This window comes from Lutra lutra, chromosome 1, assembly GCF_902655055.1.
Source record: "Lutra lutra chromosome 1, mLutLut1.2, whole genome shotgun sequence".
In the NCBI taxonomy this organism is placed as follows: domain Eukaryota; kingdom Metazoa; phylum Chordata; class Mammalia; order Carnivora; family Mustelidae; genus Lutra; species Lutra lutra.
This window is the reverse complement of record NC_062278.1, coordinates 171,386,800-171,405,062: the sequence shown is the minus strand read 5'-3', so window position 1 is coordinate 171,405,062 and position 18,263 is coordinate 171,386,800. Positions and strand designations below refer to the sequence as shown.

The 18,263-nt window shown below is 42.0% G+C and overlaps 1 protein-coding gene across 16 annotated transcripts in view; it reads left to right on the top strand.

Annotated features, from left to right (window-relative positions):
• The window catches only part of SETD5 (SET domain containing 5), an 84,869-nt gene extending 69,382 nt beyond the window's left edge, over positions 1–15,487 (top strand). For 11 of the 16 annotated variants that reach the window (XM_047745877.1, XM_047745911.1, XM_047745868.1 and 8 more), the window contains 7 exons: positions 2,041–2,285; positions 5,276–5,332; positions 7,203–7,673; positions 10,291–10,589; positions 11,680–11,813; positions 12,341–12,429; positions 12,816–15,487. In XM_047745877.1, coding sequence (XP_047601833.1) covers positions 2,041–2,285; positions 5,276–5,332; positions 7,203–7,673; positions 10,291–10,589; positions 11,680–11,813; positions 12,341–12,429; positions 12,816–13,424 — 1,904 coding nt within the window. In that variant the 3' untranslated portion in view covers positions 13,425–15,487. The remainder of the gene's footprint in view (positions 1–2,040; positions 2,286–5,275; positions 5,333–7,202; positions 7,674–10,290; positions 10,590–11,679; positions 11,814–12,340; positions 12,430–12,815) is intronic. The other 5 variants (XM_047745927.1, XM_047745957.1, XM_047745946.1 and 2 more) reach the window with 1 other exon arrangement.
• Positions 15,488–18,263: the final 2,776 nt, after the last annotated feature.

The following is an 18,263-nucleotide window of genomic DNA, read 5'->3' as shown; positions in this document are numbered from 1 at the left end:
TTTTTAAGATTTACTCTCAGAGTACATTGAAAAGTGTTCTAAGGGCACCTGGGTGGCTCAGTGGGTTAAGCCTCTACCTTTGGCTCAGGTGGTGATCTCAGGGTCCTGGGATCAAGGCCCGCATTGGGCTCTCTACTCAGCTGGGAGCCTGCTTCCCCCTCTCTCTCTGTCTACCTGTGATCTCTCTTTCTGTCAAATAGATAAATAAAATCTTGAAAAAAAAAATGTGTTCTAAACATGTCATGAATCACATCTTTTTTTTTTATACCTAAGCATCTTTCAAAGGAGGAAAGTCAGAAAGAAAGCTCTATTTCTGGAAAACAAAAATATGAATATACTTCAGTCTAGGAAAATAAGAAATTCTCGCATATCAGAAAGAAAAAAAGCATGTCCTGTATTTTTGGCATTTATTCTTCTCTCCATTTCCACATCTGCTAGCCTAGTTCAGGCCTCATAACTGTTAACTACTCCATTAACTCCAAATAGTCTCCAATTGTCATCCTAACTGTTACTGTCAAAGTAAATCATCCTGAAGCATAACTCTGATCATGCCTTCTGTCCCAGCACTTGTCCTTGAAGGCATGGAATAAATGCCACTCCTTCCACTTAGCCTTGGGGATATATTTTGACATAATGATTAGGAATGTAAATGAGGGGCACCTGGGTGGCTCAGCTCTTAAGTCTGCCTTCCACTCAGGGCATGATCCTGGGGTGCTGGGATCGAGCCCCGAGTTGGGCTCCTTACTCAGTAGGGAGCCTGCTTCGTCCTCTTCTCCCTGCTTGTGCTCTCTCACTGTCTTTGTCTGTCTCTCTCAAATAAATAAAATCTTTTTTTTAAAATGGAATGTAAATGAAACTTAATTATCTAGTCTTTATCTCTGCGCATCAAATTCCTCATCTTTAAAATGGATTTATGGAGTTCATATTAAATCTGATAATTCACATAAAGCACATAGAGTAGTGCCTGGCATATAATAAGCACTTAAAAGTGTAATTTTTTTTTAAGATTTTATTTTTAAGTAATCTCTACAATCAATGTGGGGCTTGAACTCAGGACCCTGCGATCAAGAGTTGCAAAGCATAATTATTTTTTACAAATGCACAGCAGTATGATCCTCTATAGAGATTCTTAAACTTACATTATGCATGTTTTATATTATTTATATTAAATGATTTAAATACTATATTAAATAATATATATTAAACATACTTTTTCTCATCTTCACAAATTTGTAAATCCCCTTAAATAGACTATAGGGTGACCTCCCCTTACATACCTAATTCAGTGGTTTCCATATAGTAGATATTAAATAAATAAATATTTTGAATAAACGTAGATTTTTTTCCTCTGAGAAAGTGAGATAGGTGCTTTGATCCGAGTGGTCATTAAAATATATAGGGTAGTAGTTTCCTTTATAAGTGGACCCAAGAAATAAAAGAAGTGTAGGATATTCCAATCAGAAAAAGAGTACCAGCCTCATTTTTGAAAATGGTTGGGAGAAATTTTTGTAAAAATCATTTCCTACTTTGAGGCACTCTAAAATTAGGGGTCAGATATATAGGTCAGGTAATCATTTGTAACTCTTTCCCACTAAAGCAAAAAATTTTCTACCAAAAAATGGTAGAAATATATAAAAGAAGATAAAAGGAGTATGGAGTTAACATTCTAGAAACTTGAGCTGGTCACATGGCAATTAAGTAGAGGGTGATTTTACTAAGTGACAGATTTTTAGAAATTCAATGTAAAAAATAAAAGAGGTTTATATTTTCCACTGGAAGAGATTAAATTTGTTCCAGAGATCAGTCATTAGAAGTGTCAGATTCATCTGGTGATTCTCTGGGCAGTAGAGAATTTTGAGAATTACTTATATTTGGCAATTAGAGAGTTCTTTGGCTTTTGGTTTGATTGCAGGGAGATAACATCGGGATGAGGCAGAAAAGGAATTAAGAGCCATTGTGGGCTAGAGATTAATGGCTTTACTACAGAGCCTCCCTTTAAGCTGTGGTTTCAGTCTCTCATCCAAGCTTTGTATTTCACAGACTTGTTGAGCCCATTAAAGAAATGGAAGTCTCGCTATCTGATGGAGCAGAATGTCACCAAGTTACTGCGGCCTCTTTCTCCAGTCACACCACCCCCTCCCAATCCAGGCTCAAAGAGCCCCCCGCTGACCACATCTGGCCCATCTCACCCAGAAGAGGAGTGTCGAAATGGATACAGCCTCATGTTCTCACCAATCACGTCTCTTACTACTGCTAGTCGCTGCAATACTCCTCTGCAGTTTGAGGTGATTTGGGTTTGCTTGTCGGGAGTGCTGAATATGAAAATTATCATTTGCCCTTTTCATTTCAAGTATAATATCATTCCCAATAATTCTTGACTGTGTTCCTGCCAGTCTTAGCAAGAGAATGAGAAACCTCAGCTTCGGTGTGACCTGTTACCTGGTAGCCTCTCATCTTCCCCAAAAGTCCCCATACTTTCCCAAAAAGGAATAGTTCTAACCATCGATGACATTCATCTGTTTTTGCATGCAATCCGTCAGTCTCCATAACCGTAGTAAGCATGTTAACATCCATCTCTGTCTTTACTACATACCTTGATTAAAATAGGTCTCTAGATGCCTAGTAACCACTAATGAAACCAGCTTCAGAGCTCAGATTGTACTGATTGACTTTCTTTCTAGACCTTTAAATGAGTGAGCTATCTTTCCCTGTTGTTTTGTATTCTTACTGTGGCCTCAGTGAATGGAGATTTAGAAAGTTTGGGGTATGGTTTGTGGCAAATGAGGGGTTTTTTCCTACTCCAGGTTACTTTCCCTTCTTGTTATAATGTGTTAGGAATGAAAAATTAGAGCCTAACAACATGTATTTGTAAGAGACATATTTATTACATTCACTCTCTGGATTAAGTTAGAAATGTGTATTTTAGCTGTTGGAACAGTTAATTCTGATTCACATTCTCGTGTTCATGTGTGGATGACAATAGGTTTACTGAATAGAATCCTTGTGTATAAAAAAAAATCAATCTATTGCATGCTGCTTTGATTTGAAATTCATTAAACAGTCTCTTCCTTCTTCTTAAAATTGTTCTGATCACCAAACAACTTAGCTCTGCCCCTAGCTTATAATTTCTCTAGATGTCTTCTTTGATAAAGGTGAATGCTTTAACCAATGCCTGCCTACCTGTTTACCCCTTATGAAAGCATAGGGATTAAAAGTACCCGTCCTTTTGAATGGCCAACTCAGAATGAGGTAGCTAGCAACCTTGAAAGCAGGAAACAGCTATGTTCTGTACCTGAATAGACTATTAATTTCTTTGGGAGCAAACTTCTTTGGCAAGGGGATGGTGGGGAAGCAGAGGGAACCTTCCTGGTTACATTTGATTTATAGAGAAGTTACTCTTTACCAAATTCACTGTGACATTCTTATTAGCCATACAGTAAAGCTCCTGATACAGGCCTTACTAACTTTACTTTGTCTAATTGCCTTGATTTTTCAGTTAGCAAGTAGAATTTAATAGTAAAATTTCATAAGAGAGTGTTCACCCTGGAGGGCAGCAAATTGTAAGCATAAGATTTCATACTTTATCATTTCAGGTTTTATTATAATTAAAAAGGTGAAATTACAGAAATCAGAAGGTACATCACCTTCCAAGACCGTTAAATTGAGCATTCAGTGCATTTCCTAATCCCATGTAGTATTTTAGATAACTGAAACACTGTGCAAGGGTAAGGTATTCTATTTATTTATTTATTTATTTATTTATTTACAAATCAAAGATCAGTTTAGTGATGCATAGTCTAAGCATAATGTTAGAGTACTGGGAATAAAAGTATTATATTAAATAATTCATCCCCTCAAAAAATCTACTGCCTATTTTCACTGTTTCAGTCTCACCATTTAACTAAGGAAATTTAATCTTTCTTGTCAATAAAACAGACTTCACCATCCTGACCATCTTTATCACCATTTTAACTGCCATGCTTTTTCCTGTATTCTAGTATAGGAAGCCTTATTTCCATCCAAGACTATGACACAGAGAAATACTAAAAAGGTGTAACAGGTAAAGCTCAGTTTGGTTGGGGAAGAATCTTCTTTAAAGAAAAAAAAAATCATCCCAGTGAAAAATGTCCCCAGTGCTAAGAGAAAGAGCGGAGAAGACATGTAGTAGAAGAGAACAAGATCGTGAGGGAGGGGGAAGCATCAAAGAAAAGGAATAAAAAGCAACTTTGATTTTAATTAACCTCTCCTTTCCACCAGAATAACCTTTCCCTTCTCTTCCTCGCCCAGTATCTACACACTACCCAGCCCACCAAATAAAATTAACAGCCTCATTTCACCTCCCATGGAATGGATCTGCCACCCGGGTCTCCAACATTAGGAACCCTCCCCTTCCTTTACCCCTAGTACTCTGAATCCTTGTCACAACCACCACCATCTTTCTGGCCACTTTTTACCATTCAGATCTCCCATCAGAGTTCACTGGCCAGTTCCTGTTTGAGTGCTCTGGGAGTGCTGCATCAGGTGAAAGCTCTAAGGGGAAGCCTGTTTAAAATGCAGGGACTTGAAATGTTCCCGTCTGCTTCCCCCCCACTCTCTGTTCCCAAAAGTACAGGAATTTTCATATCAGAGAACATTGGTAGGCAGGGGTGTTCAGATCCAGTTAGATTATGCTGTGAACCGTCTAGCCTATGAGCTGGATTGCATTCTGTGTCCTATAACTGTTATGCAGGAGAGCTGGCCATCTCCCTAGCCCTGTCAGCCCCAGCATGCCCAGCACTTTCCCTCGACACCGGTGGCGGGCCTGAACCACACAGGAGAATGAAGAAATACGTTTCAGAAGGAGGTGTGGGATAAAAGAAAAAGATTTCCCTATGGAGGAATAAGTGGTAGGGTGCCCATCAGTAATAAATACTATAGGCTAATCAACTGTCATCAGATGTAGAACAGAATTTCAAATGAAATTATAGTGTACAATTTCACCAATCTAAATTTTTTCTGTTATCTGCTGAGGATGTTTGCTTATAGCATGAAACATTATAAACAGTTTATCCCTAAATGTTTTCAAGGACACCAAGGAAGCATTTTTAACCAGTTGTTCTGTCCATTGAGATGAATTCTGCAGTTAAACATTTCCCCTGTGCATTTTTTCCCTCCCCTTGCCCCCACCACAAAAACTTGTGGCTAACCATCTATGCTTGCTTTTATTTTTTTGTTTGTTTTGTTCTGCTTCTTGACTTCGGATAGATGAATAACAAGATGCTTTTCCCTCCTCTAGAACATATCCTCCCCTGAGAGTTCCCCTGCGAATAGGCCTGAGTCCCTGTCACCCGAGGTAGTTATCACACCATCTCAATCACACTTGGAGGCTGAGAGTGAGTGTGCATGAGTGTATGGGAGGGCTGGGGGGACTGAGTGAATGGGGTGCAGTAGGCTGAAGAGCAACCAGTCAGTCACTGTAAGTTGAGTAAATCTTCCCATGTATGACTGGATCACTCAGAACTTTCAATGTAGATGGAGGAAAATGAAGGTGTGTGTGTGTGTGTGTTGGGGTTTGTTGTTTGGGGGAGGGGGTGGCTGAAGCATTCTTTTTAAAGAATAGAATCTGGAAGTCAAGTTTAAAGCAAGCTGAAGATGTGGGAGCCTTGGCAAAGAAAGTAACAAAAAAGGTGTGTTTGTTAAATAAAGTTGAAATCAAAAGTTGGTTGGAGTTATCTTTTGATATTTATTATCTTGGGCTGATAAAGGAGCATTTTATTCTAGAGAAGTTAGGCAGTGATTTATGTCTTGTTTCAGGGTTTAATCTGACAGCTCTGTTTAACGGGATGTTTGGGGCTTTGGTTGATAGATTGAACAGCTTCTTTAGAAAGAGAGTCCTGCCTCTCTGCTCTCTCCATTTTCTTTATATCTCTTTACTGGTATGCAAGGAAACTAAGTCAGCACATGGCTTCTGTCACACAGGCCTTTCTTCTATAGTAGTGGAGATGTGGTGGCATACAAGTAGTATCTCTTAGGATATCCAGTTGAGTGTTTTTCTTAGGCACCCTACTGCTGTGGAGATGTTAAATTCAGATTTTAGTGCTAGGGTTTTTTAACTGTTCAAATATTTGGACAAATCTAGTAATGATTAACTCTGTGAATCCACATGGAGCCTTTTTCCTCTTGAAGTGAAAGCTGTAGTCTTTCATAACCTTTCAGAAATTAAATGAACTGTTAACTCTACCCCTTTACAGTTAAAAATGTAGTGCTAAACTTGGTGATAGTTGATAAATTCTGAGTCAGAATTTTATAGATCAATGTGAATCTGATAAAGGTTGTCTTCTAGTGTACTAAAGGTTTTCTGGGTGTTTTGTACTCTTGTAAGGATATCATGGTGTGACATCTGGATTTTTGGTACCGTTCTTTCTAAAGAGTAATAGTTGATCTAGTGATGGAAAATCTTGGTTTGGGGAGGTAATGATACCAAAGGGTAGATACGGTTTATTTTTTATACAATTCAGCATTTTGGGTGCTCTGCAGTGGTGGGCATTAGTGGTCTTGCAGTACGTGGACATACATCAGAGGGTAAAGAATTGAGTGGCCAGAAAATTTTATGAGAAGCACACATACTTAATAGTGAAAGTGAGTGAAGAACTGGTTGGTTGATGTCTTTAACTAATACCATTCTCCTCTACTAAACCAGTAACTTAAATACTTGACTTTCTACTTACTGCTTTCTTTCCCTTTTTCCCTCCTCCCACTTTCCATCAGTATTAAATACAAATGAGTAACACCAGAAGCCAGTTGTTATCTTAAGACACCAGTCTCACCCCTGTAGCATACATGGGCCTCAGGTAAATCCCTGATTATACTTCCAGTCCCTTAATGTAGTTCAGGGTGACTCGGCAAACCTGATGAAAGGCTAAGCAGGCAAAATAGTCACATTTGGCCAGTTGTTTAATTCTGATTTTCCCAGGCTTCTCATCCAGAAAACTTAAAAGCAATTTGTGAAAGGCCGGCATTCTTTAATAATCTGGCCTATATATACCTTTGCTCCATGGGCCTTTTACAGATGTTAATGGCTTGCTTTCTTGTACTCCCATCCTTCTTACCCCATCCCTCTTACCTTTCACCTGTGCCCCTCTCACTTCCCTTCCTTTCTGCCCTTTGACTTTTTCCTTCCCCCGCCTCCTCCTCCATGTCTCTGTTGATTTTTATTCTTTCAGCTTTGTCACCGGAAAGACCTGGACTTGACAAAAGTAGGCTACCTTGACTCCAACACTAACAGCTGTGCTGACAGACCTTCCCTGATCAACTCGGGTCCTTCTGACCTGGCTCCTCATCCCTCTGTCGGGCCCCCCTCTGAGACTGGCTTTCCAAGCAGGAGTGGAGATGGACATCAGACCCTTGCAAGGAACTCGGACCAGGCATTTCGGACAGAGTTTAACTTAATGTATGCCTACTCCCCATTGAACGCTATGCCTCGAGCAGATGGACTGTATCGAGGGTCTCCCCTAGTAGGGGATAGGAAGCCTTTACATTTGGACGGGGGATATTGTTCCCCTGCAGAAGGGTTTCCCAGCAGATACGAACATGGTTTTATGAAAGACCTCTCTCGTGGATCCATGTCACCTGGTGGTGAAAGGGCTTGTGAAGGAGTCCCATCTGCCCCCCAGAACCCACCACAGAGGAAAAAGGTAAGTGTTTTACCTTATATAGGCCCTTTTGAAGAATAGTATCTAAGCAATTCAGTAGATACTTACTGAGTTAACCGCCATGTGCTTAGCACCATTCTCCATGTGAGGAAAAGAAAGTCATGAGACATGATCTCTGCCATGTCCAGTGAAAGACAAGACTGTTTTGTTTTAAAGATTTTATTTATTTATTTGAGAGATGGGGGTGGAGGACCATGAGAAGGGGGAGGAACAGGGAGAGGAAGAACCAGATTCCCCACTGAGGAGGGAGCCAGACACGGGACTCAAGCTGAAGGCAGACACTTGACCAGCTGAGCAATCCAGGCGCTGCTGTTTTGTTTTGTTTTGTTTTTAAGAAAGACTGTTTTAATACAATTTGATGAGTGTTACAAATATTCAACAAATTTAAATGCCTGCCATGTATGTGCTATGCACCTGCTATGCAACCAAAGGATAGAAAAATGGAAAAGAATAATGCTAATTACGTGTATTATTTAGCACTTCTCATGTGTTAAGCTTTTTCTTATGCATTATATCCTCACAGTAATCCTGTAAGATGGGTAATTTCCCATTTTGCAGATGAGGAAACTAAGGCAGGTTGAGTGACTTGCCCATGGTCACATAGCTAGTAAATGGAAGAGCCAGGACACTGCCCAGGTCTGTCTGATTCCAGATTTCATGCTCTTATTGCCAATATGTTATATTTTGCTTCCTAAATTCTGGCCTAATGGAGCTTAAAGCAAGTGAGACTGAGGTAAGCAGATACTTGTATTATTAAGTAATTACAGTGGCAGTGGATGCTTCAAAGGAATTGTTCAGATATAGTAAGAACACCTTAGCCACAACCTAGTCTAGTCATATATGCGGAGGGTACATTGAGAACAAACAAGAGGCTCCTAGCTAGTTTGAGAGGTGGTAGAGTGAGAGACGACAGGTCACTCACTGATTTCGCTGATCTCATATGGTAAGTGGGAAACCGTCTGCCAACAAATAAGGGTAAGGATGTTACAGAAGGGAAAGCAGAACTTGTAGCTGTGTGACACTCCATTGATTGGGCAGCAGAGATGCAGTGTGGTTGCAAACAGTTGAATGCTGCTCGAGTGAAAGGTAGGGAGAGTATGGAAAGAGATGGTAGAACAGGGACAGGCCATAGACTGCTGGCTAACAGGTTGGGACTTTAACTTGTAAGTAATGCCTGTTCAAGAAATTACAAAGCCCAAAATGTGCTTTTTAGGTCAGTGGATTTCAACTAGGGGCATTTGAAAATGCATGGGGATATTTTGGGTTGCCACGGGAACTTCCATTTATTGTGCCGAGCTAGAGATGTTAAATGTTCTGTGTGTGAGTCTCACACAATTGGAGGATATCTATAGAAGTTTCATTGAAATGTAACCTAGTGACTTTTGGTATTTGCATTTCAATGAAATACATTACCAGAATTTATTGTTATGAATTCTTTTCCAAGATTGTATATGGAAAAACGAATACAGAAGATGGTAGTACTTTGCATTTTGGTTATATTTTACATTTGAGCAGAAAAATGAGAGCCCTAAGTAGAAGGCAGAAACACTGGCAGATAATTTGGAGTAAGATACCAGTGGGTTTAGAAGACGATTGTATGAACAGCCTTGACCATCAGGAGCAAAAATTAAAATGTTCTTGGATTTCTGGTTTCATTTATTATGTACAACAGTGATTGAAATCATAATTTGTTATTTGAGAATTGTTGAGCACCTGCTGCCAGTCAGGTTCTGTGCTGGATTCTAAAGATGGAAAGCCAGAAAAATTTGATCTTTGCCCTATAGACCATACAGTTTAGTGGAGGAAAAATCAAGACACAGGTTGGCAGCCAGTGTGGGCAGTGTGTTGTAACAGCAAAGAGGAAGTGTGCTGGGCGGACCAGGGAGGAAGGCCTTGTTTTGGCAATCAAGAGAGAATGAGGCAGAGTTGGGGAAAAGTTTCCAAGTGTACATTTCCCAGACTAGCTTGCTATAATATAAACTGCAAATCATACTTTGTCTTTCTACACTAGTTTCCTATGTGTAAGACAAACAGTAATAAATCCCTGCATGTATCTTGAAAAATTGAATGCGTTTAAGAACCCTGAACTGTTGGCTTTTCCTTTTGTTTCCCCCCGTCCTTTTTAAAAAAATAAAAATTAAAACAGAAAAAAACAACAACTTACTGTGGGGATTCTTAGGGATTGGGAAAGAACTGTTTAGATCACCTGGAAGGCTTTTTCAAACTACACAGCTCCCAGCTCCCCTTTTCCTTTTTTAGGTGTTACCATTGTAGCAAACAGCTGATAGCACGCTTCTGTTACTGGGTCACTGTGATCTCAATTATTTGAAGGCATGAAAAAGGTTGAGGTCTGCTGGTGAACACTGTTCTTCAAAAATGTCATCTCCTGGGTATTTTTCTCTCCTTACCAATTTCTGACCGATTTAAGTATGTAGCGTGCTCAGTTCTCTCGAACATCTGAAGGAAGGGTTGCTATTATTGGTGCCCGCTTTGTTTGCATGGCAGGCTAGTGGTTCATGAGGGTTCCATCTTCTTTCCCTATTGCTAGTGATCCCCTGACGATGTCTGGCTAGAGTTCTGTTTCTTGTTTCCCTCCCAGGTATCCCTGCTGGAGTACCGCAAACGGAAACAAGAAGCCAAGGAGAATTCTGCTGGTGGGGGAGGTGACTCTGCACAGAGCAAAAGCAAGTCTGCAGGAGCTGGGCAAGGCAGCAGTAACTCACTTTCTGACACTGGTGCCCATGGTGTGCAGGGATCCTCAACCCGAACCCCATCTTCCCCTCACAAAAAATTCTCCCCATCTCATTCCTCTATGTCCCATATGGAGGCGGTAAGCCCATCAGATTCCAGAGGCACTTCATCTCACTGCAGACCTCAAGAGAATATCAGCAGTAGGTGGTAAGTTTATGTTTGATGCTGAAATAATTAAATTCAAGAGGGAAGCATACATCTAGAATCATTTCCAATTTTACCTAAAATATATTGGAATATTAGTCTGAGAAAGGCAGCAGCAGTGCCATCCATGCTGTGCAGCTAACTTAATAGCATCAGCCATGACCCCTCCCCCACCCCCCTCAGCTTTACAGAAGCAAAGAATTGCCACTGAACCTGTAGAACAACACTTTGGGTGCCATATAGTTGTGGACACAGATGAGCTATTTTATTTGCTGGGCACTAACACTGCCTCTTCTGTTTTTTTTTCATTTCCTATGAAAGGTAAGTCAGGAGTTCAGCTCAGTGCCACTTAAATTACAACAGAAGATTCATTTGCACACAGATAGCATGTACAGAAAGATAAGACATATTCTGAAAGGTCTTGTCTACTTTAGGGGAGACCATGTAGATAAATACCACTGTAAGTAAATAAATAATAAATAGTAGCAGGTATTGAGCATCAAATGGGAGATGTAGAGAATGAGGCTGTTCAGGGATCTTGAACTGAAGCAATGAAGTTTGGGAAAGAAAAGACCTGACTCAAATGAGTGATGTTTATTAATCTATAGAGCATTTATTTATTTATTTATTTTTTAAAGATTTTATTTTATTTATTTGACAGACAGAGATCACAAGTAGGTAGAGAGGCAGGCAGAGAGAGAGGAAGGGAAGCAGGCTCCCTGCTGAGCAGAGAGCCCGATGCGGGACTCGATCCCAGGACCCTGAGATCACAACCTGAGCCGAAGGCAGCGGCTTAACCCACTGAGCCACCCAGGCGCCCTATAGAGCATTTATTAAAACTACTACTATGTGCCAGGCACATGACTTAACAGAAGAGAAAAATTTCACATTTCACAATAGAGGTCAAATGTAGACATCTTTAAATTCCTTTTTTCTGTAATTTAAGGCAGAGAAAGAAATTCCTGTTTTAAACTGGTCCTGAAGAGGATGTTGTAAGAGAATGTATTATACAGCCTTTGTGAGAGCTTCATTTGTTCCAGACTCTTGACTCTGAAGTCCTGTGACATAAACTTGCACTCTGTTCCCTTTACAGGATGGTTCCCACATCAGTAGAACGACTTCGAGAAGGAGGGAGCATCCCCAAGGTCCTCCGAAGCAGTGTGCGGGTGGCCCAAAAAGGAGAGCCTTCTCCCACTTGGGAGAGTAACATCACAGAGAAAGACTCAGGTGAGCCCATGGCCTTCTGCTGCCAGCCAGGTTTAGGGACACACGAGCCAGCCTCTACACAATGCTCACTAAATGCTGGACTGAAGTGAGTCAGTTTCTTATGCAGTGAGGCTCCACTGGAAAGAAGGTTCCAGGTCAGTCTTGCTTCCATTCTTCTGGGCTCCCAACATTCTTAAGATCTTGCATCCATCCAGTGTTGTCTTTCTTTCTCTATCCCGCCCCCACCCATCTCTGTTTTTTCCCAAGAGATACCTTTCTGTAACTCTTCTCTGCAAAGGCCTAGAAATCCATTTTGATGAAGGATGAAGAGAAAGAAGGAGACAGGAATCAGATCAGGCATTTAAAACATCACCCATAATTAACCACTCCTTTTGCCCATCTGGCATGCTGCATTCACTTTTTTTGTTAAAAAGAAAGTAGCATGGATTGGTGATACTATTGGTGATTTGAATGAACAATGGCTATTTCTCACTTAATTCTAGGAATTCTAGGAAGCCAAGTTAATAGAATTTTCTATTATCTTCCAGACCCTGCAGATGGAGAAGGCCCAGAGACACTGAGCTCAGCACTCTCAAAAGGAGCAGCCGTTTACAGCCCTTCCAGATACAGCTACCAGGTGAGACAAGAAATTGCTCATCTCTGGGCATAGGAATATATTCTGGGTTCCAATATTTTGTGATCCTGGCCATCCTTTGCAGTTGAGATGCCGTCTTTGCATATAGTTTCAGCAGCCTTGGAAATAAGTCATCATCTGCTCACCTTCAGGTAATAAATCATGCCAGAAAAATAAATAAAATGATCAGAGACAGCCATTTTACTGTCTTTGGTATCCTAAAAAGAACAAATGGTTAAGAAGATGAAGAAGGTGAAGAAGGAGGAGGAGGAGAAGAAGAAGAAGGAGAAGAAGAAGAAAAAGTAGGGTGTTCTAAATATTCACAAGCCTAAATGGCTTAAATAGGGACTTTTTCACCTCCTTATGCTTTTCCTCCTGACTCTTTCTAGCTCCTGCAGTGTGATAGTCCACGGACAGAATCACAAAGCCTCCTTCAGCAGAGTTCCTCCCCCTTTAGAGGACATCCCACCCAATCTCCAGGATACAGTTATCGAACTACTGCACTGAGACCTGGAAATCCCCCCTCTCACGGTTCTTCAGAATCTTCCCTCTCTTCTGCGTCCTATTCCAGCCCCGCCCACCCTGTATCCACAGACTCGTTGGCCCCATTTACGGGGACACCAGGGTATTACAGCAGCCAGCCACATTCTGGAAACAGCACTGGCAGCAATCTTCCAAGGAGGAGCTGCCCTTCTAGTGCTGCTAGCCCTACCCCACAGGGCCCCTCAGACTCGCCGACCTCAGACTCGGTCTCCCAGTCCAGCACAGGAACTCTGAGTTCCACCTCCTTCCCTCAGAACTCTAGATCATCATTGCCATCAGACTTACGGACTATCAGTCTGCCCAGTGCTGGGCAGTCCGCTGCCTACCAGGCCTCCAGGGTATCTGCGGTTTCCAATTCACAGCACTACCCACACCGTGGGAGTGGGGGTGTGCACCAGTACCGACTCCAGCCGCTGCAAGGGTCAGGAGTCAAGACTCAGACAGGACTTTCCTAGGGCTTCTGGATTTGGGCAAACAGAACTGAATGAGCCCATAGCTGCTTCCTTCCAGCTGCCTCTGGAACCTAGGCCGAGCATATTGCTGGGGAAGAGGGTACAAGGTGCCAGAGGACTGGGTCTGGTCGACAAGAAACGAGACTTGTGGTCGCGACTGGCTCTGGCCTTGGAGAAAGATGTAAATCTTGTCTGAAGCAGAGACTATAAAGAAGTTTCTCCCTGCTGTTAAGGGTACATTGTTGACAAGCAAATGGTGTTCCGGTTAGTAACGGTTCTAAGTGCAATGAGTCGTGTTGAAGCCTCTGTCTCCCGTCCTTGCCTGTAGCCTGTAGTCACTTGTGCAGTGGGGACATCTTTTTACACACACACACACACACACACACACACACACACACCCTCCCCCCCAAAAAAGAAGTTTTCTTTTCAGAGGAAAAAAGCATAAAGAGCCAATCTCAAAGCCCCAAGCCATCTGAGTAGTATTAGGATTTTTATGCACTTAAGAAGAAAGGTAGGTATGGAAATGTTCGCCCTGTGACAACCATTCCAAAAGCAGGTATCTGGCCAAGATGTGTCCACCAAGAATTCTCCCTACCTTTGTCTTAAAATCACCAAGAAATAGGCAGGGATAGCAAAACTTGGAATGTGCTCTGGCTGAGGGGTGCCTGGCTCTCTGAAGAAGAGCTTTTCGTCAACTTCTGATGATTCAGGAGCAGATGATCATAGTAGATTGTCTGAGCCCCCAGCTGTTCCCATCCCCCACCCCTCCCCAAGCTGTCTCACAGCTCAGTAACCCAGAAAGGAAGTAGGCAAAGAAAAGCAAAATAAGTGAGATGGGCCAATTGCATTGCTACTTATCAGCTGTTGGCAATAAATTTGATTAGTAAGGATCCCAAGTGTTTTGGGAATTCTTTGAATTTTATTTTTTTCTACTCCCAGTTAATCAGGAGTTGACGATCCCGTGAATAGGACCACCTCCATGATTAGGGAGCACGCACTTGTGACTGCAGGGTAAGAGTGGAAAGATACGTTTGTGGAGTGGCACCGACAGGACTGTGATTGTGTGTGGGCATGTCCCACATTTCTTTGGGGGATGCTGATTTGAGAATGGCCCAGGTGAGAGAGTTACAAAGCCACCCACACACCTAACACTGTTCTGGATGAGAGACACGGGCAGACTGGCTTCTCCCCATCAGTGCATCGTGCCTGTTGTACGCCCCTGTGGGAGCCCTGGAGCCCGCCCAGGTGGGGTACACAATCTTTTTAAAAATTCCATATGGTTGCCAGCTTATTTCTTTCACTTGTTTACTGTAATATCCGGCGTGTTTTTATTTATCTAATTTTGTATTCAGTTATAACCATGGTAGGGGTAGCAAATATATGACAGGTGTAATCCCTGGTGCTGCAGTGGACCTTACTTCTTTTCTTTTGGACAAGATAATACTGTGAGTCTCCCTCCTTCCAATTTGTTTTCTTCTTTTTTTCCCCAGCCTCTTGCATCCCCTTCTTTTCTATCCTTTCCTATAACTATCATATGCACAGTCTTCTCTCTTTGTGTGTGACTGTTACAAAATTTCACTTTTTCAAAATTGAAATCAGGTGTTTGCTCAAATGAGGGGAGATTTTTTTTTTTTTTTTAAATGCTGAAACCTCAGCAGAATACTTTTCTTTTTGTTGTTTCCCCCACAAACCCATCAGTCTGGGAGAGCGTTGGGAGTGGAAATCATGTTGCCTGGGATGCTGGTTTCTTTGTATATTATATAAAACGTATGTAAATGTCTCTCCATTTGGGCTGGGGTTTGCATTCTTCCCTTGGTTTTAGCTAAGGGGAGAGGCCAGCGGGCAGGCGGCCCTCACCCTGCCTGGCACGTGCAGAGACCCCAGCCACTCTGTGTGGGCAGGGTGCTGTCAAGACCAGACCTCTGGGGGGGGTGGGGGGGGTGGGGGGAACTCTTGGAAGGGAAGAAGTATCACTTCTTTCTCAAGTGGAGTGTTTACACCTTGCTGTAACATTTGAACTTTCACAAGAGATGTAATAATTTTGATAATAAAATTCTTAACCATAATAATCATAAAGTTGAGAACTTCTTTGTCAAATTCTCTGACCTTGCCTTTCTTGGTTTTCCTACTTCTACCCCTACCTGAAGAGGCATATGCTCTCGATGGAGTTCTTTTTGCACATAATGGACCAGGAATATGTACTGATCTTCCTTCAGCCTTTTATGATTCAAGTCAGGCCAGTATCAAGACCACTCAGCAACAGTGAAACTGAACGTTACAGACTGATTTGAACTGGACTGGAGTTCCTGACCTTGGCCTTATTCATTCAGCAGCTGTTTATTGGCCCTCTTCTTTCCCGCTTAAAAACTACCAGGCATTTGTTTTTGGTGATGGGTTTATGCTTATGAAAATTGAAGATGGGGATATGCAAATAAGGTTTCATGGAGCTTATATTCTAGAGTGCGGTGAGAACTAAACCAGTCAGTAATTTCAAACAGTCATTACTGTGTTATTGTTTCATAGCAGATATGTAACTAAGGAGGTTGAGGGGCCACTCTAGATTGGTTGATCAGGACAGGTCTCTGAGGACTTAACATCTAAGCAGAGACCCCAACAATAAGGAGGCAGTTACATGTCAATATGAATAAAGATCATTCCTAGAGAATTAGAAAAGCAAATGCAAAAGCCTCTGAGGAGGAATAGACTTGATATAGTGAATGAGCAGGACAGGAATGGGGAGTAGCAAATACCTAGGAAGGTAGGGGGTCAGATCATATAGAGTGGGGGTCACCAAAAGTGTTTTCTGTAAAGAGCCAGATAGTAAATATTTAGGCTTCGCAAGCCATACGGTCTCTGTCACAACTACTCAGCTCTGTCTTGCAATGCAGAAACAGCCACAGGCCATACTTGCCTATGTTCCAATTAAACTATATTCACAGAAACATGTGGCAAGTCAGATTTGGCCTGCAGGCTGTAGTTTGCTGGTTCCTAATACACAGAGCCTTGTGGGTTTAGTTTAAAGAATGTGGATTCTAGGGCGCCTGGGTGGCTCAGTGGGTTGGGCCGCTGCCTTCGGCTCAGGTCATGATCTCAGGGTCCTGGGATCGAGTCCCGCATCGGGCTCTCTGCTCGGCGAGAAGCCTGCTTCCCTCTCTCTCTCTCTGCCTGCCTCTCCGTCTGCTTGTGATCTCTCTCTGTCAAATAAATAAATAAAATCTTTAAAAAAAAAAAAAAAAAAGAATGTGGATTCTAAATACAGTGGGAGGGGCGCTTGGTGGCTCAGTCTGCCTTCGGCTCAGGTCATGATCCCAGGGTCCTGGAATCAAGCCCCAGCCTCTGCTTAGGGTTCTTGCTCAGTGGGGAGTCTGCCTATCAGTCTCCCTCTGTCCCTCCCACTCTGGTGCTCCCCCCACATCTCTCAAATAAACCTTCTTAAAGATAGACAATGGGAAAGTCACTGCAGGATTTTAGGCACAGAAGTGACATGGTCTAGTTTATGGTTTGTTGTTGATTGGTTAGTGTTTAAAAATTAGTCTTGATTAGGACGCCTGGGTGGCTCAGTTGGTTAAGCAGCTGCCTTCGGCTCAGGTCATGATCCCAGCGTCCTGGGATCGAGTCCCGCATCCGGCTCCTTGCTCGGCGGGGAGCCTGCTTCTCCCTCTGCCTCTGCCTGCCATTCTGTCTGCCTGTGCTCGCTCTCTCTCCCTCTCTCTCTCTGACAAATAAATAAATAAAATCTTAAAAAAAAAAAAAATTAGTCTTGATTGTTTTGCTCCTGGGAGAGATGAATAGAAGCCAGGAATCCAGTTGGAAAGCTATAGTAGTTATTTACATGGGGGCAATATAATGGCAGCTTCTGCTAAGATGATAATAAATGGGGGTAAGGTGAAATAGTTGGAATCAGGATACATTTTGCGAGTAAACATCAGTGCTTGCTGATGGATTGGTGTGGCAGTACTTTAACATTTGTTGGACAAATATTTACTGAGGGCTATGACAGACTGACAGCATTTTCCTAATAAGCAGGAGGGATTCAAAGATGGAGAAGATGCTATCCATTTCTTTAAGGAGCTTAGAAAGTAACTAGTTGGAGACAACAAAAATTATTTTTTTCTGGGGTGTCTGGGTGGTTCAGTCAGTTAAGCATCTGCATTTAGCTCAGGTCATGATCCCAGGGTCTTGGGTTTGAGCCCCACATTGGGCTCCTTGCTTGGTGGAGAGCCTGCTTCTCCCTCCCACTCTGTCGTTCTTCATCTCTCGTGTGCTCTCTCTCTCTCGTCCTCTCTCTCTTGCTCTCACAATCTTAAAACCAAATAAAGCTTTCCTTAAAAAAAGAATTTTTTTTTTTTTCTTAAGAAAGCTCTTTCTAGTAGAAATGCCCACTGGAATACCTAGATAACCTTCTACCAGCCACGGTTGTTTTCTGTCTGGAGTCAGTAGGTGCCTGGTCCTTGTTAAAAAGCATTTTCGTATATAGTGCCTTATTTAGTCTCAATTCTGGATAAAAGCAAGCCAGATGCTTTTTAAAGATACATTAAAGATGAGAAATTGAGACCTAGTGTGGTGTTTCAGCTGTACTGAAGAGCTTCTGATAATGAATAAGCCCATCTGATTTTTGCCAGAATTGAACATTCTATTCCTTAATTACTTACTAAACACCTACTATGGGCCAGGCTATGTGTAAGGTACAAGGAATATGAAGGTGAGTAAAAGAGCAAACTACCTGTGTTATCAGGTACTTTATATTGCTGGGTGCTACACTTTTGATGTGGTAGAAATAGAGGAAGGCAAACAGTACTAAAGAACACAACTGAAATAGTATTTACCGTTCACCAGGCTCTT